Consider the following 25,417-nt stretch of genomic DNA (forward strand, 5'->3'; position numbering starts at 1 on the left):
TTTCAACTTGGACTATGGGTTTTGGTTCTGGATCCAGTTAATCATGATTCCAAATGTCAACTTTTCTATGGTGCATGAGTAACTGAACTTTTATAAAGAGCAGTTCTGGACTTTTCCAGGGTGACAGCAGCTTGTCTTCAAGAAGGCCATCGAGACGGTCTGGCCTTCTGCTGGGCATATTAAACTGAGTGAAAACAAGGTAAACTTGATTTTTTTTATTTTTAAATGTATACAAAATTCAAATTCTTCATTGTACAAGTACGTTAACTTAATTTTTATTTAAAAATGTCTAAGCAATTATTTTCACCTACTTCGTGTTAACTTGCTTTTGTCAAATAACAAGAAAAAAATAGGCCATCAGAATAAATAACAATCAGTTTTACCTGTGACCATCATTACAGTTGTTCACTCACTCAGAAACAGATAACTACGAGTATGAAGAGGTAATTGGGGAGTATTAGGGGGTAATTTAACACCTGTATTTGAAATACCAGCAATTTAGGGGCATTTTTCCCTAGTATCTAAAATCAACATTAAACACTGGTCTTGACAATAATACAGCCATCCATATGGATACTCCAGGCATAGCTAAAAGTGGTCCCAAACAGTAAGCTATCAAAGTCTAGATGAAAAACAAGTGTTTGGCTTTCTTAAATATTTATTTTTTAACTAGAAAGATCTTGGAGTCCAAATCAAAACCTCAACACTTGTTGCATATTTCACATCACATTTGTTGAAATATTAAATGTGGGGGGTTTGGTAGTAAGGTTAGATAGTACTAAATGACATCATGACAATAGTTAGTACATATTCAGAATTCATACAGGATTATGAGCAAACACCTAACATAACTATCTGCTAACACAGACATGCTTAAAATCAAATGTCTGAGGTATAGTTGTAGGTGAATGATGATATCGTCCCAAAATACTGTTTTTGATGTACTATATTCTTGTAATAACACATCTTCAGAAATTAAATGCAAGTTATAGAAAAATAATTACTTTCAATTTCAAGACATGCCATAACTGAAAGATTTTAAAAAGCAGTGTACACAGAACTCCCATCTATTTCAACTGAAGTGTCAAATGTCAGGCCATCTTACTAATACGTACAAGGCCAAAAATATAAAATTTTCCAAAAATCAAGTACACAACTGTGCAGTAAAAATACATCTTTGTACAAAACAGTAACTCCCTGGTGGAACCTACTACGACTTGCCCCAGAAATTTTCTTTCCTCTTCTGAGCTCGTTCCAGAATCTGAGATGCTAGTGAGCTAGAAGCCGCAGAGCGAGCAGAGATCTGGGACAATCTGTCATCTGTAAGTGCAAGCAACAAGGAAAACATACCTATAAATAATCCACAAATCAGAGTTAAATTCTAAACAATTAAAGCAGCTGTGGCTGACTCCTCAAAAGCAAAGGTTTGTAGGTAATTTATGACAATTAATGCTACAAAATCAAATGCAAACATCTACATTATCACAGTGGAGGATCAGGGCAATTCTTTTATATTCTAGTCACTGCAGATGTCTGGAAAGTGTGTGGGCAGTGCAAGTTGCCCAGCAAATCATCTATATGTCTACAGAAAGCATCTGAAAGTCAACTGAAGAAGTAGGTTGTGCCCATGAAAGCTCATGATTCCCTACGTTTTGTTAGTCTATAAAGTGCTACCAAACCGTTGTTGTTGAAGTTTATCTACATATTTTGTTAGTCTTTAAGGTGCTGCAAGACTATTCGTTGTTTTTTAATTCTATGTTATCGTTAGCCTTACTGTTGTAGGGGAAGCTAATTAGAAAGCTACAAGCATACTGACTAGGATTTTTAAATGTGGTGTTTAATGCTCAATGAAATGCAGTGGGAATCTGGCATTGAGCTCTCTTTAAAAAGCTAGATTCACTGTGCCTAATCTTTACAGCCCAAAATGATCCTCCAGTACTGCAGAACTGACATAGTAACTTCTATACTTTTTCCCCTTCTCCATTTCTAGTAATCCCTGGGTACTGTATTGGTCCCTTGGGATTTATAGCAACCAGTGTAAATTAGAGCTGCCTTCAAGCTGCTCTCAGTTACCCCAGGAAATCAGCTGCTAAGCAGCTAGTCTAGAACAGCTTAAATCTCTTTTGCACATCCTCCCACATCTTGGGATGTATTATGTGCTCCTTGGTCATAGTGGAGGATCAGGGCAATTCTTTTCTATTTTAGTCACTGCAGCTGGCAGGAAAGCATGTGGGCAGTGCAAATTGCTCAGCAAAGCATCTATATGTCTATAGAAAGCATCTGAAATTCAATAGCACTCTGCAACATCCCATAACTTCACCACACATTTTAGATAACAGCACTGTACCAGATGCATCTTTGCTACTAAAACTTTGCCCAAATGGCGGTATTTTAAGTGCATAAATGCATACAAACAGATTGAAGCGCTTATATATACAGATACAAAAATCCCCTTTATGAGCAAACTGCTAATTGTATGTGCAAATTAGGAACCTATTCAAGAATGTTTGGACCAAAGTCTTTCAAAGATTTAAGGCAAGCTTTAGAGATGGTACTACATGTTAAACAATCCAATTTAGAATCGCAGAAAACACAGCATATTGTAGGGTGTAGTACCAATTTCTGTTTGATCTCTGAAAATTCACAATACTATTTGTTCTCCTTGTCTGGAAAACTGATAATCCAAGACAGTTACTGATAGTGACCATCTTGCTAAAGCAGTGACAAAATCTGTAATGACTCAATGGATGTACAGCAGTGCATCAGGTCAGAGTCCCTCCTGGCACAAATACTTAATTTTGAGTTTTCTTGTAGAATACATACAGCTTGTATCAAATTCTCATGACAACAGGATTTCCAATAAAATTACAGATACTTCTATATTTTATCTATTTGGATTAAAAATACCAGAGCACCCTCAGACATAGTACTTTTGCACTTTGCTTGTGATCCAGGCTGGAAGAAAAAAGACTTATGAAAATTGGAAAGGAAAGGGGCAGTTAAATTTGAGTTTGGAAGAAATCATTAAATTAGCCATACTGAGCCACAGTTATAATCAGTTTCATTTGTAACCATATTTCACAGTTTATTCATAGTGGTTTGTACTTAACTTTTCATATTACTGGGCACACAAAAAATATTTGGATTGCTTTTGATGGTCTGGGCATGCATACAGGTTTCAGAGGCTATGTTTGGGGTGGCTGCATTATGTCCTGTATGCACCCATCTCCAATTGGGGTGCAGATAATGCCAGAATTCATCCATATACATATGGCTTAATAATTAAGAATAAAAAAATACCTTCATCATTATAGTTTATTTCCTGCAGTGGTAACTGGAAATGGCTCTTCTTTGGACTTGAAATGTTCCCTAGAAGAAAAGGCCACTGGTGTTACTTTTATACCATTAAAAGAGCTGATTCTGCATCAGAATCTAGTGTCTAGAGATGACACTTCATGTTCTAAATAGTTTTTTTACATTACTTCTAAAAGCCTAACTATTAATTAGGGTACTACATACTTGCTAGTTACAGGACAGACTCCCTTATTTACATCCATTATAGCAACTCCCACTGTAATAAGTATGTCTACATTACATTGTAAACCTGAGTTTGAGACACCCACACTTATGGACTGGATACTTAAAACCCTGTCCTTGACGTTCCACATTGCATTGTAAGCCTTAGTTTACAATTACTGGACTCAGGTGTCCAAGCCATTCTAATACATTCATACTGTGATTTGCAGACCTTCTGACTATGGTCTTTGCCTTCAAGTGCGTTCACTGCAACATGACAAGGATTGGACCAAAGTCACGGCAGGCATTGGGGCTCAGACCCAGGGTACTAACAGGGTCCTAGGACCTGAGGCCTCAGTACTTGCTGACCTGAGTGAGACTGACCTGGAAGGATGGCTTGGGTTCAAACCCAAGTCAGAGCATGGGTTTACTGTGCAGTAAACACACACCCACAGGGACCAGGAAATGCTGTTGAGATTTCAACAGACCTTTTAAAGATAGAGACAGCTGAATTATCTCCTTCTCCCTACCTTCACATGCAAGTGTCCTCAAAAAACTATAGCTCTCTCAATATCCACATTGATTTTTGATGATCCTTTAGAGGCCAGGGCCATGCTCACATAGACCCTGAGTCTCCATACTACACTTTTTAACATAGCTCTGGTGGGACCATGATGACAGATTTATCTTTGCCAGCAACTCTTTCCTGAACATCCTAGCCCCACAGCACATGAAAGGGTATACAAACACCACAGACTCAAGCTGTGACTCCCCCTGGAAAGCTATAGTGAAAGGGGGAAATAAGTGTTTTATCACACCTAGGCTACTGTCTTTCCTCTTCTCCCTATACAGAATGCACTGTGGAGTCGTGTGATGATGTTGTGGACGTGTCCAATTACTCATCTATGTGGGTAACCCTATCTGGAAATGTACTAGGTTTTCCACTGGCTGCCTACAGAAGAGATAACAAAACTGTTTATGCAGAACCAATTATTTGAATTATCTAATAATTCTTTACTGAAATCAAGAAAGCACTATTGGACAGATATTGAACAAACATGAAGGAAAGGCCAAATCTCCCCATAGCAGAATAACTCAAAGTAGCTCATTTAAGTGTAGAATAATGCGATTGTTCTTGCAGGATGAAACAGGCTGATAGAAAACAGTTTCTTTGCAATTAGCACAGCCATTCTTTTTTGGAATCACAAATCTTTGGGACCTGCACACGTGCAATTACCACATTCTGTGACAAACTCAGTTGATGGAAAAATCCTATTTAAAAAAACCTGTACCATTATGCTGGAACTCTGGATCCTTAAGAGTCCCTTGAATGCGACGGGATGGATTCCAGCAGGGGGAAGTAGAGCATCTGACTGATTTCTGCACAGGAGCTATAGTTGAATGTGCTGAAGTCTGAGAAGCTCTTTCATCAGAAGCATTGATAGTAGGCCAAGAATTCTTCCTCAGAGGCAAAGGATCTAAAGTTTTCAATCCAGCAGCTGGAGAGTCACGTAGTGATACAGCTTCTGCTTCTCCTTCAAACTGAAATGCCATAGAAAAGGCTTCCGTTAGTTTATACACAAAACAGCAAATTAGTTTGAGTTATATCAAATAGCAAGTGCAGAGGCAAGGTAAGTGTTGGCTGCCTTGCTGCAGCTGCCAGCAAGGCAAATGACTTAAGCCTTTGGGGCATGTTAAACAAAGCTCACATTACAACAGATATTCTAAATATGATCCAAAAAAGGCTTTACACATGTACAAAAGCATTACACTCCTTTCTCAATTTCATTTGGCCTAAGCCTGCACTATTTTGCCATATGTGCATTCATACACAATACCAGGTCAGAAAAGGAAAAAAAAATTCACTTCTCTGCTTCTAGAGATGATCATGGAATCCTGGAATACATGGAAACAATATAAATTAATGGACTGAAATAAAGCCTGGTAGTTGAAATTCTGATTTTCTAATCTTATCTCTCTCAATAATTTTGAGGTCACAATCTTTGTGATTTGATTCCCCAGCTTCAAAATGGGACTATAAGATTAATATGGAGATCAATACTCAGTTATCTCAGAGAAGCTTTGTGAAAATTTATGTTTATAAATTGCTCAGTATCGTTAATACTAAAAGTCAATGTACGACTCTGAAAAGTGGGCTGACTCTTACAACAATAAAACAGAAGAAACTTAGTCACAAGACCCCTAAAAGATTTAAAACTCTATTAAAAGGCAGACAGCAGCTAAAAGATGATTGTAACACTCATCCAATCAGGAATATTTGCTACAGTGACAGGATCATAGGTATCCCAACCAAGAAATTGGGAGACAGGATCTATTAATATCTATGGCACAATTAAAATACCAACTATTAGATACTGAGCAAAAACCTAAATAAAGGGAATAACCTATATTTTATTTCCATGAGGGAAAACAGTGTAGAATATAAAAAGATAAGGACTTATTATTGCAAATATGTTTAGTGGGCAAATAGGAAAGCTAAAGACATAAGATAATTACAGATGCCTTGTCATTTCAGATCTGAGGCTTATTACCCAGGGCAAAAGTTGAACTTTGAATTTAAAAAAAAATGCAGTTAGTGTTCCTGCTTTTTACTATATATCCTACTAGACTAAGGGAAATCTGCAATGTACTCCTATGCATATTTAGAAATTGAGACCACACACCTGTTTGTGAAGTGATGCAACTATGTACTGTGAAGGCTATTGAAAGCAAGAACTCAATCTATTTATCTTAACAAAGACAAAGCTAAAGGTTGAAATCATCAGCATTAAGAAGCACTTACACGGATATAAGAACAAAAATATAATAGGCTCTAGAATACAAAAGTATAAGAAAATTCAATTGCCGGAATGTGACGCTAGACAAACTCATATTGAAAATAAAACGTACATTTTTAAGAGCGAGGGTAATTAACCATTAGAAAAACCTACCAAGGGTTGTAGTTGATTCTCCATCACTGGCAGAATGAATATTTCTCCAGAAGATTAGCCTTTGTTCAAACAGGAATAAATTAATTCTGGGAAATACTGTGCCCTGGTACGTAGGAGGCCAGATTACATGACCATAGTGGTCCTTTCTGCCCTTAGAATCTATAAGCCATGAAGATCCATGAAACTAAGTACTGTCTTAGTATCTGTTTGACCCCTATGCTAGGAGGTACAGATAAATCAAATCTAAGGTAAAATAAAGCACAAAATTCCAAACACAATGGAAGGGGAGAAGTGATGCTCATGTGGCGTGTATCCTGACCCAAAGCATGAAATTTGGAGCTCTGCATAACTTCAGGAGTGAGCCATGATAAAGGTAGTAGGGATATCAAGTGATCTTTGCAGCAGGCTTTCCTCTGGACTCCACACAGTTTAATGCAGAAATATATATGGGAGATAATGCAGCATTCCCTTCCACAGTCCTTTAGTTTCCATTGCTTTACCAAAAAAATATAATTACCAGCATTTCAATCACAGATGACATTGAAAATTTTATATGGGAACATGTCAAGTCTTAAATAGGGTTAAAACAATTATTCTAATTGATATAAAGGATATCATATCTGCATCTTTCTATAGTGCATATTGACAAATGCTCGTTTTTTCCTCACCCTTCTGGGTTTTCTTTCCCTTGAAGCTTCTTTAGATGTAGAATAGTGTGTTTCTAAAGACTTCTTCTTTCTCTGCTGTGGAGATGAAGACTTCATTTTAGAGGGAGACACTAAAACTGCACCTCCTAAAGTAGCAGAAGATAAAATACTTCGTTACATTAAACATTTTTCATAAATGAATTCATGAATTTCCTCAGAATGTTGCTTTTCATTTTAAATATTTTACCAACAGCTGGCGTGGTAAGATCATGATGAGTTCTTTGAGCTCCACCAAGTGTTTTCAACTTTGGAGTAGGAAGCCTGCCACCTTTTCCTGATGATACTGAAGAAGAATCTGCTGAAGGATTCAGTAGCAAGGCATTTTCTCTGCAAAAATGAGGAAGCATGGTCTAGTGGTTAGGGCTCTGGCATCAGTCCCTGTGCCACCACAGATTTCCTATGTAACCTTGGGCATGTGATTTAGTCTCTCTAAGGCAGGCATGTCCAAAGTCCGGACCGCGGGCCAACTGCGGCCCGTGTTCTGGTTTAATATGGCCCCACAGGTAATTTGGTAATATCTATCTTTTATGGCCCCTGTGGCGAGACGTGCTCCCCCAGCTCGTCTCTCGCCTCTTGCCCGCCCCAGTCTCAGTCCTGTAAAGTCCGCCGGGGGAAGGTAGCTCCCTCCTCCGGTCCTTTAGTTTCGGGGGCCCCCTGCGCTCCGCCTGACTACCCCGGCCGTCGGGCTCGGAACGCCCTCACCCGAGCTCGGCCCTAGGGCGTCCAGTCCGGCCGGCCTCACTCCGTCCCGCTGGGCCCACTCCGCCGTCCCGGTTCCGCCGCCCTCGGGGTCGGCCTGCCGTGCTCCTCGGTTCGGGGTTGCATCCCCCGGCCGCTGCCCGCCTGGAGCTGCCTGTGGGGAGAGGGAGAACTCCACCCGCCCTCACCCCCGCTTCCTCCCTCTCTCCTGGCTCCCCGGCACTCTTTTGAACTGGCGCGCCCAGTGTGCCGCTTCTGGCCGCGCTGCCGCCACCGCCACCCGTGGCCTCCGCGGTCCTAGAGCCTGCCCTGTAGGGCACGTCCGCAGCCCTGCTCCCCCGCTTGGCTGCGGGTTCGCCCTGCCCCCGGGCCGCCGTGATGCCGGCGTGCCCTGCGCTCTCCGCCCGCCTCCAACCCCGCGGGTCCTCCGCCTTGGGGCTGAGAGTGCGGGGACGGACCTCCCCGTCACAGCCCCCAACGAATCCCCGAGCGCCACTCACGACTAAGGATGAGCTCGGGCGTGTTCGCAGCTCCACGTACCCGAACCCGCCGGGAAGCTGACAGCGCACAGCGCTAATCACAGGTACTGAGACATTTTCCCAGTCCGCAGCTGCAGAGATCGGGAAATGTCTCAGTACCTGTGATTGGCACTGCGCGCTGTCAGCTTCCTGGCAGGCTCGGGCACGTGGAGCTGCGAACACGCCCGAGCTCATCCTTAGACTCTTCACCACACACAGCCACAAAGGCAAGAGAATTCTTGTTGGGCAGTGTATTAGTGCTCGGATGAACACACTTAGACCAAAACCACTGGCACTGCGCTCACATGATCCCTTCCCCTTCTGGTCAATATCAAAAATGGCGACTGTAAATAAGAGAAGGAAAGTTGACAGTGAGGGCCGCCGCTTCCAGGACAGGTGGAAAGTGGAATATTTCTTCACTGAAATACGGAATCACTGTGTTTGTCTGATATGCCAAGAGACTCTGGCTGTTTATAAGGAATTTAATGTCAAGAGACACTACCAGTCGAGACATAGCACATATGACAAGCTAACAGGGCGCGACCGCAGTGAAAAGTTGAAGCAACTTGAAGCTGTTTTAATGTCACAACAGCAATTTTTCACAAGAGCCCGTGAGTCAAATGAAAATGCCACAAGGGCGAGCTATGAGGTGGCAACGTTAATTGCTAAAAATTGCAAATCTTTTGCTGAGGGTGACTTTATCAAAGAATGCGTTATGAAAATGGTTGAGAATATCTGTCCCGAGAAGAAGCAACAGTTTGCCAACATTTGCCTGGCTTGTAACACTGTAGCACCGAGAATTGAAGAGATTTCATCAGATATTAAGAGACAGTTGACGTCCAAAGGAGTGGATTTTGACTTCTTTTCAATAGCCTGTGATGAAAGCACGGACCTATCTGACACAGCTCAGTTGCTGATTTTTATAAGAGGGGTGGACGATGAAATGAATGTGACTGAAGAGATACTTGACCTCCAGAGCCTTACGGACCAAACAAGAGGAAAAGATTTATTTGTTTCTGTAGTTCTGCCATAGATGACATGAAACTGCCTTGGAACAAAGTTACTGGGATTATTACTGATGGGGCACCTGCCATGGTTGGTGAACGAAGTGGATTATCAACCCTAATCTGTAACAAGGTGATCGAAGAAGGAGGCAAAGCTATTAAACTCCATTGTATCATTCATCAACAAGTTCTCTGTGCTAAACATCTCAAATATGATTATGTTATGAAACCGGTGCTAAAGACTATTAATTTTATTCGCTCTAAAGCCCTGTGCCACCACCAGTTTAAACAGTTTCTACTGGTCATACAGGCTGAATACGAAGATGTTTTATATCACAACGATGTAAGATGGCTCAGTCGGGGGTCTGCACTGCAGCGTTTCTACTCTCTCAGAAAGGAAATCGGAGAATTCTTGGAAACAAAGGGACAACCAATGCGAGAACTATCTGATCCTATTTGGCTGGTTGATTTGGGGTTTCTAATTGACATAACAAAGCATCTGAATGTACTGAACACGAGTCTTCAGGGGAAAGATGCAGCAGTGAACCAGCTTTATTCACACCTCAAAGCCTTTGGGACAAAGCTGCAACTTTTCATAAGGCAGTTGTCTGATTTTTATGAGAGGGGTGGACGATGAAATGACACAGCCCAATACTATACATTTTTCAGCGTTGCAGGAAATAATGAACAGTTTTCCACAGGACAATATCAGTGCGCAAACGAGCAGGTATGCAGCAGACATCGCATCTCTGGCTGGGGAGTTTAAACGGCGCTTTCAGGATTTTGCAGCTATTGAAAAGGAGATCAGCCTTTTCTCCTCTCCATTCTCTGTTGACCCCGATGATGCTCCAGATCAGCTGCAGCTCGAGCTCATTGAGCTGCATTGTGACAGCGAGTTACGCAGTCGTCACCAACAGCTCTCTCTTGTGAACTTTTACCGCCAACTGGATAAGAGCCGGTTCAAGAGATTCGAACATTGGCTAAGAAAATGCTGAGCTTGTTTGGCTCAACATATATGTGTGAGAAGACATTCTCTGCTATGAACTTTAACAAGAACCACGTGAGGACAAGACTAAGTGACTCTCACCTGTGTGACATTTTGCGCATCAAAACCACTGCCTTTGAACCAGACCTAGCCTATGTGCTGCAGTCCAGATCTCAGTTTCACCCTTCACATTAGTGCAGGCAAGTTTTTTTTCAATTGAGATGAATACATTGTAAAATCTCAGTTAATGTCAGTTGGTCTAAATCAGTTATAAATATATTTGGACACAACATGTATAGTTGGTGTTATGTTCCTGTTCATATTTTTTGAACTTAAAAGTTGACAGACAACCTTTATTACCAATAATATGTAATGTACTTTACAATGTTCCTGACATATATTTCAGCTTCCTGGATTTTTTTTTCATCTGGACTTCAGATATGAAAGGCAGAGTGATTTAACACCTGTTTAGATTTGTCATCCATGTGACGAAATGAAAAGTATGCCGTTTGCAATAAACTTTGCATAAAATAGTTAATTTGCATTTAATTTTAATAGTTCAAAGAAGTCAGGCAAAATGGTCGGCCCTCACGCATGTTCACTTCTTCAAATCTGGCCCTCTTTGAAAAAAGTTTGGACACCCCTGCTCTAAGGTCTATAGAATGCGATAACAGCACTTCCCTACCTCAAAAGGGTGTTGCAAGAGTAAGACACAGATGTTTGGATACTATAGTGATGAAGTCATAAAAGTAATGCTGTCAAGCGATTAAAAATATCGTTATTAATGGCGTAATTAAAAAAATTGATTGTGATTAATCGCGCGTGCTGCCCCTTTGAAATGCTGTGGCGGCGTTTCAAAGGGGCAGTGCTGGGGAAACCCGGGATCAGCTGGAGTCCTCAGCTGACCCCAGGCTCAGTGCAGCTGCTTCTTTGAAACGCAGTGGCAGCGTTTCAAAGGGGCAGCACCACAGAAGCCTGGGATCAGCTGGAGTCCCCAGGTGACCCTGGGCTCCGTGCAGCACTGCCCCTTGGAAATGCCGCCCTGGAGTTTCCAAGGGGCAGCACCGCAGGAACCCAGGGTCAGCTGGAGTGCCCAGCTGATCCCCAGCTCCACGTTCCATTTCCCCTTTGAAGTGCCACTCCGGCACTTCAAAGGGGCAGAGCTGCACCGAGCCCAGGGTCAGCTGGGGACGCCAGCTGATCCCAGGCTCCTAATGTGCTGCCCCTTTAAAGTGCCGGTGCGACACTTCAAAGGGACAATGCAGCATTAACACCTGCAATTATCGCATTAAAAAAAATAACGCGTTCATCCTGCCCTGCATTAACTGCAAGCGTTAACACACATAAATTGACAGCCCTACACAAAAATATTCTAAGATAGAAAATATGACCAAACATCCTCACAAAGCTTTAAAACATACATGGTAAAAGGCCTAGAATGCTTTTGTAATTAAAGGAAACATGGGTAAGTAAAATCCGTCCTTATGATTTCTAAATATCTTCCTATTTTTTTCTCTTACAACCAGGTGTTGTCAGAAATTGAAGACTGCCAATACATTCCCTCCCTCTGCCTTATATCAAGAAACTACAAACAAGGAGATCTGGGAACAGCTTCCTGCAAAGCCCTCGATGCTATTCAAGTTTGGTGGAAGTCAAAAGGTATGTCTACACAGCAGATAGAAGCGGGCTTCCCCCCAACATAGACAGACATACTAACTCTACTTAAGATAGCAAGCTAAAAATAGCAGTGTGGATGCAGCAGGATGGACAATGATTTGGGCTAGCCACTAGAATACAGTCCTGCCTAACCATCTGGGTACATACTCTGGCTGCCAGCACATGCAGTTACCTGCACTGCCATGCCACCCTGCTATTTTTAGTGCACTAGTGAAGCTAGTGCATGTCTGTCTTCCCATACTGGGAGGCACTCTTCCATCTGCAGTGTAGACATAGTCTTAAGCCCTATATTATGCTCTCCATTCAACAGTGACAAACCAGACTATGTTTTTAGTCCTACCAATACTTCAAAATGGACTCTGAAGCAGACTTGTTAATTTTAATTTTCCTCATGGCTACATGTAGTGCTATCACTTACCTACTCTGAGTGGCCTTCTATACAGCTTTTAACAGTTTTTAATGTTATTAATTAAATTTACTCATATTAATCATATTCATCCTGCCCTGCGTTGTCATGGAAGGGTATAAACTGTTCAGGCAGGGGAGAAAAGGAGGAGTTGCACTGTATGTGAGAGAGCACTATGATTGCTCAGAACTCCAGTATATAGACGGAGAAAAGCCTGGTAAGAGTCTATGGGTCAAGTTTAGAGGTGTAAGCAACAGCAGTGACGTTGTGATTGGTGTCAGCTACAGGCCGCTGAATCAGGTAGATGAGGCTTTCTTCAGACAACTGAGAGAAATTTCCAGATCGCAGGCCCTGATTCCAGATCGCAGGCCCTGGGGGACTTTAATCACCCTGACATCTGTTGGCAGACCAATATAGCAGTACACAGACAATCCAGGAAGTTTTTGGAGAATGTTGGGGATAACTTCTTGGTACATGTGCTGCAGGATCTGACCAGAAGCTATGCGCAGCTTGACCTGCTGCTCACAAACAGGGAGGAGCTTATAGGGGAAGTAGAGGTGGGTGACAACCTGGGAAACAGTGATCACGAGATGGTAGATTTCAGGATCCTGACCAAAGGAAGAAAAGGGACTAGTAAAATACATATCTTGAACTTCAGAAAAGCAGACTTCAACTCTCTCAGAGACCTGATGGGCAGAATCCCCTGGGATGCTAACATGAAGGGGAAAGGAGCCCAGGAGAGCTGGCAGTATTTTAAAGAAGCCTTATTGAAGGCACAGAAAGAAACCATTCCAATGCGTAGTAAGAGAAGCATATATGGTAGGAGACCAGATTGGCTCACCAGGGAAATCCTTGGTGAACTTAAGCACAAAAAGGGAGCTTACAAAAAGTGGAAACTTGGACAGATGACTAGGGAGGGGTATAAATGTATAGCTCAAGAATGCAGGGGAATTATCAGGAAGGCAAAAGCGCAATCGGAATTGCAATTAGCAAGGCATGTGAAGGATAACAAGAAAGGTTTCTACAGGCATGTTCATAGAATCATAGAATACTAGGACTGGAGGGGACCTCGAGAGGTCATCGAGTCCAGTCCTCTGCCCTCATGGCAGGGCCAAATACTGTCTAGACCATCCCTGACAGACATTTATCTAACCTACTCTTAAATATCTCCACAGATGGAGATTCCACAACCTCCATGGGCATTTTATTCCAGTGTTTGACTACCTGACAGTTAGGAACTTTTTCCTAACGTCCAACCTAAACTTCCCTTGCTGCAGTTTAAGCCCATTGCTTCTTGTTCTATCCTCAGAGGCCAAGATGAACAAATTTTTTCCCTCCTCCTCATGACACCCTTTTAGATACCTGAAAACTGCTATCATTTCCCCCTCAATCTTCTCTTTTCTAAACTAAACAAACACAATTCCTTCAGCCTTCCCTCATAGGTCATGTTCTCTAGACCTTTAATCATTCTCGTTGCTCTTCTCTGGACCCTCTCCAATTTCTCCACATCTTTCTTGAAATGTGGGGCCCAGAACTGGACACAATACTCCAACTGAAGCCTAACCAGCACAGAGTAGAGCGGAAGAATGACTTCTCGTGTCTTGCTCACAACATACCTGTTAATGCATCCCAGAATCATGTTTGCTTTCTTTGCAACAGCATCACTCTGCTGACTCATATTAAGCTTGTGGTCCACTATGACCCCTAGATCCCTTTCTGCCCTACTTCTTCCCAGACAATCGCTTCCCATTCTGTATGTATGAAATTGATTGTTCCTTCCTAAGTGGAGCACTTTGCATTTGTCTTTATTAAACTTCATCCTATTTACCTCAGACCATTTCTCCAATGTGTCCAGGTCATTTTGAATTATGACCCTATCCTCCAGATTAGTCGCAACCCCCAGCTTATTAAGATCTGCAAACTTAATAAGCATACTTTCTATGCCAATATCTAAATTGTTGATGACGATATTGAACAGAGCCAGTCCCAAAACAGACCCCTGCGGAACCTCGCTTGTTATGCCTTTCCAGCAGGATTGTGAACCATTAATAACTACTCTCTTAACATGTTAGCAAAAAGAAGGTGATCAGAGAGCGTGTGGGGCCCCTACTGGATGAGGGCAGTAACCTAGTGACAGATGATGTGGGGAAAGCTGAAGTACTTAATGCTTTCTTTGCCTCTGTCTTCACGGACAAGGTCAGTTCCCAGACTAATGCGTTACGTGACACAATATAGGATGAAGGTGGACAGCCCTTGGTGGGGAAAGAACAGGTTAGGAACTATTTAGAACAGCTAAACATACATAAATCCATGGGTCTGGACTTAATACATCCGAGGGTACTGAGGGAGTTGGCAAATGTCATCGAGGAGTCTCTGGCCATTATCTTTGAAAAGTTGTGGAGATAAGGAGAGATCCCGGATGATTGGAAAAAGGCAAATGTACTGCCCATCTTTAAGAAAGGGAAGAAGGAAGATCCAGGGAACTATAGGCCAGTCAGTCTTACCTCAGTCCCTGGAAAAATCATGGAGGGGATCCTCAAAGAATCCATTCTGAAGCACTTGGAAGAGGGGAAGGTGATCAGGAATAGTCAGCATGGATTCATGAAGGGCAAGTCGTGCCTGACCAATCTGATTTGTTTCTATGATGAGGTAACTGGCTCTGTGGATATGGAGAAGTCAGTGGATGTTATATACCTTGACTTTAGCAAGGCTTTTGATACAGTCTCCCACAACATTCTTGCCAGTAAGTTAAGAGAATGTGGATTGGATAAATAGACAGTAAGATGGATAGAAAGCTGGCTGGAAGGTCGGGCCCAGCGGGTAGTGATCAACGGCTCAATGTCAGGATGGCGGTCAGTTTCTAGCCGAGTGCCCCAAGGTTTGGTTCTGGGACCGGTTTTGTTCAACATCTTTATTAATGACCTCGATGAGAGGATGGATTGCACCCTCAGCAAGTTTGCAGATGACACTAAGCTAGGGGGAGAGGTAGACACGCTGGAGGGAAGGGATAGTGTCCAGAGTGACTTAGACAAATTGGAGGATTGGGCCACAAGAAATCTGATGAGGTTCAACAAGGACAAGTGTAGAGTCCTGCATTTGGGACAGAAGAATCCCAAGCACTGTTACAGGCTGGGGACCAACTGGCTAAGTAGTAGTTCTGTAGAAAAGGATCTGGGGGTTACAGTGGATGAGAAGCTGGATATGAGTCAACAGTGTGCCCCTGTATCCAAGCAGGCTAATGGCATACTAGGTTGCATTAAGAGGAGCATTGCCAGTCTATCCAGAGATGTGATTATTCCTCTTTACTCGGCTCTGGTGAGGCCACATCTGGAGTATTGTGTCCAGTTCTGGGTCCCCCATTATAGAAAGAATGTGGACGCATTGGAGAGGGTCCAGCGGAGGGCAACCAAAATGATTAAGGGGCTGGAGCACGTGACTTATGAGGAGAGACTGAGGGATTTGGGTTTGTTTAGTCTGCAGAAGAGAAGAGTGAGGGGGGATTTGATAGCAGCCTACAACTTTCTGAAGGGAGGTTCCAAAGAGGCTGGAGAAAGGCTGTTCACAGTAGTGATGGATGGCAGAACAAGAAGCAATGGTCTCAAGTTGCAGTGGGAGTGGTCCAGGTTGGATATTAGGAAAAACTATTTCACTAGGAAGGTGGTGAAGCACTGGAATGGGTTACCTAGGGAGGTGGTGGAGTCTCCATCCCTAGAGGTGTTTAAGTCCCGGCTTGACAAAGCCCTGGCTGGGTTGATTTAATTGGGATTGGTCCTGCCTTGGGCAGAGGGTTGGACTTGATGGCCTTCTAAGGTCTCTTCCTGCTCTATGATTCTAGGATAATCAAAATAGTATTTTGTTTTTACAAATTATATTTTTTTCAAGTTTTGTGGTACTAGAAATCTAATTTACTGAGCTAAATCTGTGAAACGAATCAGGATCTAATTCTTCCTCTGTTTTGCCCTTCACTTCTGAAGGGAACTGGTGTAAGAAACAAATCCACTCCTATTCTGAAATTTAAGATATTGATTGCTGATTATTAACATACAGACTCTTGCCCAAACTAATGCCCTAGCAAATAACCTGTAAAATGCACTAGCATGTAAAGTTTAGATTATTTTTAAATCACCCCATAAAGCATGGAAAGGTTGGAAGAAAGACAGTGATGTTTTAAAATGTACCCTTTTATTTTGTTGTCCAGAGTAAGATCCTCAGCATTTTCTTCCAATTTCTGAGCTTCTGTTGACTCCTGTTTATTTTCTTTTTCTTCATCTTCCTCCAATCCTAGTGTCTGATTTTCCACTTGTTCAGCACAGTCTTGTTCACCCCAAGCTAGACGTCTTTTGACTGGTACTGTGGGGGCATCTGACATGCCTAACTTCTCTGTGTTTTTCTGTTGGGGCTGTTCTGTTGAATCAGGTTGCTGAAGTAGGTTTTGGCTTACCGACATCTGTTTCTCAGAAACTCTGTAAAAGAAAACAGTGTTTCACACCAAATACTGTATTCCCTTTCTCCCCCTTCCCCCCCCCCCCCCCCCCCGCAATTTACTAGGTATGAATGTGTCTCCATAAACTGAATTATCCAATTCAATAATCTATCAGAAATTAAGAATTTAGTTATTAAAATGAACATAAAATTAATCAGTCATTTAAAAAAAGGAGCTTAGAGTAGCCGTCTAAGTCCATACTTCAGCACCTACTTGATTTTCCGAAATGCTGAGCACTTAGCAGACTTCAGTCACTGGGAATGATTTAATGCTGAACACTTTTGAAAATTAGACTGGTGTTAAACTTTAGAGCCTATATTAAGGGTCTGTCATTTGAAAATCTTGTTTTTTAAATTGCTCTCAGAAGTCAAGCATTTGTGCATATAAATGAGACTAGTGTACAAGTATCCATTTTGCACAAAAACAAATCAGCAGGTTTTGACGATCAGACATTATGGTGTAATAAACACTCTTAGTTCTCATCTTGCTTTTATTATGGCTGTAAATATACAAATAGATCAATTATTTTCCCCCCTCCCCAATCCCATGCCTCCAAGACACTGCATGGGAGAAAGAGCATTGTATATAGTATCTCATACAAAAGTTTTGTGCAATCAGATTTAAAGCGAAGTAACCAAACTGCTTTTTTTTTTGGTTAAAAAATAATTACCAATACAACATTATTAATACAAATCTCTAAAACTTATTAGCAATAAATAAAAGATTTAGTATCTGTTCAATACATCTTTATAATCTCCAGACAGCAGAGGCAAAAAAAAATGTGACTGCATATTACTTTTTCTTCATTCTAGAAAAACAGTGCTGGGGGACTACATTTGCTAACCACAATCCTATTGGTTTGTTGCTACAAAAACACTAATACACATTTATGTAGGCATGACAGTTTGCATAACAGATGGTTAGTCAAGGCCAACTCATCTTCTGTAAACTTCTTTTCATGTGCTAAATTAAGAGGTAATTGATTCAGTAATAAGTGATTAATCAGTTAATAAGATAATTCCATCAATTAGATGTTGACAGTTAAAAGGGAGACAGGAAGAAAGAGAGAAAAAGAAGGGCAAAGCAACCCAGGATTGCAAAAAGAGCTCTTTTCCCTTCATCCTCACCTATACCTAGAGATTAGGATGAACCTTGGGGAAAGTCTTACCCTGCAGACACAATTCTATGAGACAAATCAAACACTGGGGCACCTACACAATAGTGTGCAAGGACTGCTTGTCAAGTGAAACACAAGGTGTGGGGGGAGCGTATGCTATCTATTTCTTTCAGTAGATATAGTCAATCTTTTTATTTGTGTTCTCAATCCATTTCAACAAAATTTTGTAGGAAAGTAATTGACTTTCCATCTGCTCTAAAAACATTTATGCAAAGTCTAGTAAATATTAGGGATCGTAGAATTCTGTTAAATCTCCATTTATTTTTTAGAAATTGAGTTTTTACAGCTACAGTATTGCATTCCCTTCACATCCAGAGTAAGCACCTTACCCAGCAAGATCTAGAGCTCTGATGGTGTTGCTGATGGTTTCTTCTGAACTGGAATTTGAGGATACTTCCCACAGTCTGTTGTTATCTGAGAGAATCTGATTCAGATGATCACGAGAGAAATGAGTTCCCTGTACTCGTTGCCGGTAAGCCTCCGCTTTCTCTCTAAGTTCCTTCACCTGCATATATAAATGTGTCAGAATGCTTTACAATTCAGTTAAGTTACTGTGAAGTGTTGTGCTAGATAACACCAGTTACACACAGTACAAGACCAGTCACAGCAAAAATACTATAAGGTGCAATACAAGCAACAAAAAAAAAAGTTAAGCCAAAATAGCAAATGTATTTATTTAGAAAGCATGTGTTTGAGCAATCAAGCTAATGCATAGTTATCAATTATTTATGCAATAAGCATGAAAAGAATTATGCAGCTTCTATGAACAAGCTTAGTGTCGGATTCTATTTTTCCTTCAGAAACTATGTAATTGTTCCAAGCATTAAAATAAGAACTTAGGTGCAACCAACCTCCATATACCACATGTAATTTAGGATGTTTTGAGAATCCTAAGGGGAGGAAGTACAAAAACAGTCTTAATATTTCTTTTTTACATCATCACATGTTAACATAACTACTGTGTGAACCACTGTAAAACTATCACTATAGCTCTATGCTGCCTCCTTGAGATTAGGTACAAAAATGTTACTGTTATATTTTGGCAATATTATGTGTTTCTTACAGTCATGCATTAAGCATCTGAGTCTAACAATCTAAAAGGCCATTATTTTTAAATCAGTAACTTTGGAATACTTCAAGGTGGATGTTTAAGTGAATGAAACCTACTCATATGTACAAATGTGTTTGCAAGATCTGTAACTGGGACCATGAATCTTTGACACTACACTAGTCACCTGCTTTAAGTCTATACAGAACCTAGCACAATGGGGAACCAATTTTGCATTGGGCTTTTAGATGCTACTATAACATCAATAGCTATAGCATTCATGCTAAGATACCAGTCAGTGTAACATCTAGGCAGGAGATGGAACACATACATTTAAGAATAGTAAGATATTACTTTGGGTCTTAAAATATAAAAATAGTTTAACTCCTTAGTTTTAGTCACTGTACTGTCAACTTTATTGCCAAAAATATGTTCGCAAAATTATGAAGCTAGATTAGAGAGCTCCCCCATTACATAACAATGTTTTACCATCCACCCAAATACCATTTGCTAATACACAGTGCCAAAAAAAATCGTACTTATATTGTTATATACTTAAGAATATAAGACCCTGATAGCAGTATTATACTGATACTAGTTGGTGGAAAAGGTTAAAAGCTGAGAGCTGGCATGTTTTGTATTAATCTCAATTAGTTTCTTTTATTTACCCTTCATTCACATATTAGATTTCTCTGTTTAGACTAAGAATTATACTAAGGGGGCCAAATTCATCTTTCAGTTGCACCCATGTAATCAAAGTGAAAATAACTGCATAGAGAAGTTAGAAGTCTCTGGTGCTTGCACTGATGTAACTGCCATCTTTGGCTAACTGAACCGCTCAGCTTAAAAAGAAAACAAACAACTATTCTTCAGGAATTTGTCATTCAGTCTACAGCACTCTCGATAATACAATGACATTTGTAAGAACATTCAGTTTAAGCAGAAGGATGAAAATTAATGATAGCTGATAGGCTGAAATATAACAAGCAAAATGAAAATTCAGAGCAATAGAACTCTGCAGGAGGAGGAAAGACACACTGAGAATGCTCTGCCTCCGATGATTTGTGAAGAAGTACAAAGAACAACCAAGTTCTTTCAATGACCTAGGAGGTAGCATTATCCCAGCAGGACACAGACCCTAGACAGTCCTACTGTGATTATGAATTACCTCAAATTAATTTTTAAAAGGATAATTCAAAGTGATTTTTATTCTACTGCTGAAAAATAACCCTTACTAACACATATTAGAACTATTCCTGGAAGCAATCAGTACAGCTAAGGCTATACTGAGATTGTCATAACCCATGTTTTTGCATATTTAGAACACCTTCTTTGGGGGATGAACTTGTTTGTGAAGTCTCAGCTCATAGGGGAACTTCTTTGAAAATTTTGAGAACATCTTCAACTGTTCAAATTATAAAGGGCGAAAAAATAGTGTTGTCTATGGGGGTGATGAAGTACGACCTCTGACTGACATGTGTGTGCTGGATCAACTTAAAAAACAACAAATGGTCTGGTAGCACTTTATAGACTAACAAAACACGTAGATGATATCATGAGCTCGTGCTACCAGACCACTTGTTTTTTAAGTTGATCCTGTACAGACTAACTCAGCTACCCCTTGAAGCTTCTGAATGTGTGCGCTGGCAAGTGTAGTGTAGATACAGTTATGCCAGCAAAACTGCACTTTTGCTCAGGAGACACTTATGTAAGTTATGTGGGAGGGGATTGCTAATGTACATCTTCTGTTATCTCTGAGGCGACCCCCTGCTCAGATGTACTAATGCTATTTCAAACTAGATTCTCCAGTGAACAATAGACAAAAGTGGTTTTGGATAAACACCCTGGTTTTAAACTGACTCATTGCCTTCTTCCTGATTCAACAAATTGACAGGACTCTTGGTCCACAGAGGACCCTTATTATTTGGAAAGAGTTGGAAGTACTGGATCTATTGAGGCTGGATGCTTGTTCTGAGCTGAAGCTCTGATGAACTTGTAACCACAAACAATCCCCTTGGGCAAAAAGTTGAAAGACTGCTCCTGACAAATCCATGTTAGAGTGAATAGTGGTAAGCATATGAGCATGCATATAAGTTATTTTATTTTTAATATATTTTCTCTGTAATACTTTTTACCTTAAGAATAAAGTAGGTTTGCATAAAAAGTGTTATGTGGTACCTTTTAAATGAAGCAATTACAGGCAGTCCCTGGGTTACATGGATCCGACTTAGGTCGGATCCCTACTTACGAACGGGGTGAGGGAACCCCGAACTAGCTGCGCCCCCCCCCCCCCAGCAGACCGCCGTGACGCACCGCGGCGGTCCCGCCGCTCGTATCCTCCGCGGCGAGAAAAGCCGCTCCGCGTCTCCCTGGTCTGCTGGAGGGGCCCCCCCCAGCAGACCAGGGAGACGCAGAGCAAAGCCGCGGAGGACACGGGTGGCGGGACCGCGGCGCATCTGGGCAGTCCCGCCGCCCGCGTCCTCCGCGGCGAGAAAAGCCTGGTCTGCTGGGGGGGGGAGCGCAGCTAGTGCGCCTCTCCCTCTCCCCCCCCCCCCCCAGCAGACCAGGCTTTTCTCACCGCTGCTCAGTTTCAGCAGCGGCTGAATCATGACGCCTGGGGTAGAGCAGCTGGGGGGCTGCCAGGTTGGTCCCACAGCGCCGAGTTGTGGCGCTACTGGACCAACCCAGCAGCACCCCAGGTGCTCTGCCCCAGGCATTCCCAAGTCAGCCGCTGCTGAAACTGACCAGCGACTGACTACAGGAAGCCTGAGGCAGAGCTGCTCTGCCCCGGGCTTCCTGGAATCAGCCGCTGGTCAGTTTCAGCAGCGGCTGACTTGGGGACACCTGGGGCAGAGCAGCTGGGGTGCTGCTGGGTTGGTCCAGTAGCACCGAGGAGCTACCCAGCAGCACTCCAGCTGCTCTGCCCCAGGCGTGTCCGATTCAGCCACTGCTGGTCAGTTTCAACAGCAGGAGAATCTGGACGCCTGGGACAGAGCAGCTGGGGCGCTGCCGGGTTGGTCCCCGCAGCGCCGCACCTCAGCGCTGCAGGGACCAACCTGGCAGCATCCCAGCTGCTCTACCCCGGGTGTCCCCAAGTCAGCTGCTGCTGAAACTGATCAGCGGCTGATTCCAGGACACCTGGGGTACAATATGTACCAGTTCCGACTTACATACAAATTCAACTTAAGAACAAACCTACAGTCCCTATCTTGTACGTTACCCGGAGACTGCCTGTATATGAATTAAACATCTCTGAAGAGAAAGCAAGCACATGTGCTTGAGAAACCTGTCTGTGCTGGGAATAACACAGTGAAGGTAGAGTATTTGGGCACCCTGGAAATATCCCTGTTAGGAGGAAGACAGATGCAGGTTGCCACCCAGAAAGACTGGCGATCTGGAAACTTGAGAGTGGGGTGTCCTTGCTGGGTCACCGAGAGGAAATACAGATGTAGCTGCCATGACTATAACAGCAAAATTGCAGTTTTGCCATATTCTGCATCTGCTCTAGAAGCACGTTGCCAGAATAGAATAGCTATACATGGAAAATCTTCAGAGTGTAGATTTAACCGAAGAACTGGGAATGGGGATAAAACCTACAAACAAATAAATAGATACAGGAGATAACTGGCACAATTTTGTTATAATATTTAAATTGGAGATAGAGATAAAATAAGAGGAATGGCTGGAATGCAGGTATCAGTAATATTAGAAAATGGAGGAAGGTGAACAGGGACAGTCACAACTGGCTATGATCATCAAGCAATGTTTTCTAGACATCAGAACACAGGTCAGTCTTAAGGAGAGATTTGAAAGTGGTAAGGTAATGATTTTATAGATCTTTTCATGAAACTTTTCCCATGCATACAGCGTGATATGGAGAAGGCAGGATGATGGTTGAGGGGAGAAGCTGACAAGGTTGGCAGTAAAAGTGAAGATGGTGGATGACAGTGTGATAAGCTACAAGATCAGGTAGGCAGAAGAGGACTAAGTTGTGAAGGGCTTTGTGTTGTTTATATTGGTTTATTTCGGGAGAGAGAGGAGTGATTGAATTTGGTTTTTTATTTAACTGGTCATGCTTTAACTTTTTCTTTTTTAAATCTTAAGGATTTAAACTTGTCTCTCTGTTTTACAAAAAAAATCTATTTCTCATATGGTTGAATGCTTTTAAATTGCAAATGTATCTGAAATATTTTGTTCAGTTCTATTTATTATTTGTCATGTAGGGCCTGATCGTGCAATCCTTATCTTGCAAATAGCTAGCTGTGAAGCAAGGATCAGATCTATAAGAATTATGTTTTAAATTAACTCCTCTAGAAGTTAATTTAGTTATTCTTGTACCTTCTCATGAAGCTTTGTACATTCCCAGCTTTAACTTACTTTTCCAGCATTCTTGCTCTAAGAGCTAGACTGTGCTCTCTGTCTGATATGTTCACAAATAACTCATAAATCAGAATCTGAATGGCACAGCTCAGTCAAGGAAGATGAAAGAAAAAGTTGAACAACTTTTAGGGTATGTCTAGACTACATGGCTCCATCGACGGAGACATGTGGATAAGTTTACTAGACATAGCAAAATGTTTCACGAGGCATAAGGGATCTGACGACAAAGGGATCTGAGGTCAGTTGATCCCCATCTAGACTACCGCGCCGTGCCGACAAACAGCTGATCGGCACAGAGCGGTGACCATTTTAATGTAAATGAAGTGGCAATTATTTAAATCGCCACTTCATTTTGCTATGTCTAGTAAACTCATCCACATAGCTCTGTCGACGGAGCTATGTAGTATAGACACACCCTTAAAGTATACACTATAATATATATACTGTCATAACTAAAAGAGAAACCAATGGGGGGGAGGAAAGAGTGTGTGTGTGTGATAAACATGAGATTAGTAAATAACATTTTAATATTAAAAGACCCTTGCTTTTTCAGCCATCCAATCCAAACCTTTAGTTAGTTATGAACATAGCGGGGAAAATCCCTCAAGTTTTGTTTTAATATTTTGTCATGGAATTTCTTTATTGTCATATGAACATAAGAATGGCCATACTGGGTCAGACCAAAGGACCATCTAGCCCAGTATCCTGTCTGCCGACAGTGGCCAGTGCCAGGTGCCACAGAGGGGGTGGATCAAAGACAGTGATCAAGCAACTTATCTCCTGCCATCCTTCTCCAGCCTTTGACAAAGAGAGGCTAGGGACACCATTCCTTACCCCCCGACTAATAGCCTTTAATGAACCTAACATCCATGAATTTATCTAGCTCTTTTTTAAACTCTGTAATAGTCCTAGCCTTCACAGCTTCCTCTGGCAAGGAGTTCCACAGGTTGACTGTACACTGTGTGAAGAACTTTCTTTTAAATCTGCTACCCATTAATTTCATTTGGTGTCCTTTAGTTCTTATATTATGGGAACAAGTAAATAACTTTTCTTCATTCCCCCTCTCCACACCACTCATGATTTTATATACCTCTATCATATCCCCCGTCAGTCTCCTCTTTTCTAAACTGAAAAGTCCCAGTCTCTTTAACCTCTCCTCATATGGGACCCATTCCAAACCCCTAATCATTTTAGTTGCTCTTTTCTGAACCTTTTCTGAGCCTTTATCTTTTTTGAGGTGAGGAGACCACATCTGTACACAGCATTCAAGACGTGGGCATACTATAGTTTTTTATAGGGGCAGTAAGATAGTCTTCGTCTTATTTTCTATTCCTTTTTTAATAATTCCTAGCATCCTATTTGCTTTTTTGTCTGCCACTGCACACTGTGTGGACGTTTTCAGAAAACTATCCACAATAACTCCAAGATCTCTTATGTGATTAGTTGTAGCTAAATAAGCCCCCATCATATTGTATGTATAGTTGGGGTTATTTTTTCCAATGTGCATTATTTTACACTTATCCACATTAAATTCCATTTGCTATTTTGTTGCCCAATCACTCAGTTTGATGAGATCTTTTTGAAGTTCTTCACAGTCTGCTTTGGTCTTGACTATCTTGAAACTTTGCCATCTCACTGCTTACCCCTTTCTCTAGATCATTTATGAATAAGTTGAATGGGATTGGTCCTAGGACTTACCTTTGGGGAACACCATTAGTTATACCTCTCCATTCTGAAAATTAACCATTTATTCCTATCCTTTCTTTCCTGTCTTTTAACCGATTCTCAGTCCATGAAAGGATCTTCCCTCTTATCCCATGCCAATCTAATTTATACAAGAGCCTTTGGTGAGGGACCTTGTCAAAG

The 25,417-nt window shown here is 41.7% G+C and overlaps 1 protein-coding gene across 3 annotated transcripts in view; it reads right to left on the reverse strand.

The window, feature by feature from the left end:
- Positions 1-200: 200 nt before the first annotated feature.
- MDM1 (Mdm1 nuclear protein) overlaps positions 201-25,417 on the reverse strand; it is a 43,915-nt gene continuing 18,698 nt past the window's right edge. For 2 of the 3 annotated variants that reach the window (XM_075931414.1, XM_075931428.1), the window contains 8 exons: positions 18,975-19,013; positions 18,453-18,628; positions 16,642-16,926; positions 7,362-7,501; positions 7,136-7,260; positions 4,809-5,058; positions 3,301-3,369; positions 201-1,320 (listed from right to left, as the gene is read on the reverse strand). In XM_075931414.1, the coding sequence (XP_075787529.1) occupies positions 1,211-1,320; positions 3,301-3,369; positions 4,809-5,058; positions 7,136-7,260; positions 7,362-7,501; positions 16,642-16,926; positions 18,453-18,628; positions 18,975-19,013 (1,194 nt within the window). In that variant the 3' untranslated portion in view covers positions 201-1,210. The remainder of the gene's footprint in view (positions 1,321-3,300; positions 3,370-4,808; positions 5,059-7,135; positions 7,261-7,361; positions 7,502-16,641; positions 16,927-18,452; positions 18,629-18,974; positions 19,014-25,417) is intronic. The other variant, XM_075931421.1, reaches the window with a different exon arrangement.

Source organism: Pelodiscus sinensis, chromosome 1 (assembly GCF_049634645.1).
Source record: "Pelodiscus sinensis isolate JC-2024 chromosome 1, ASM4963464v1, whole genome shotgun sequence".
NCBI lineage: Eukaryota > Metazoa > Chordata > Testudines > Trionychidae > Pelodiscus > Pelodiscus sinensis.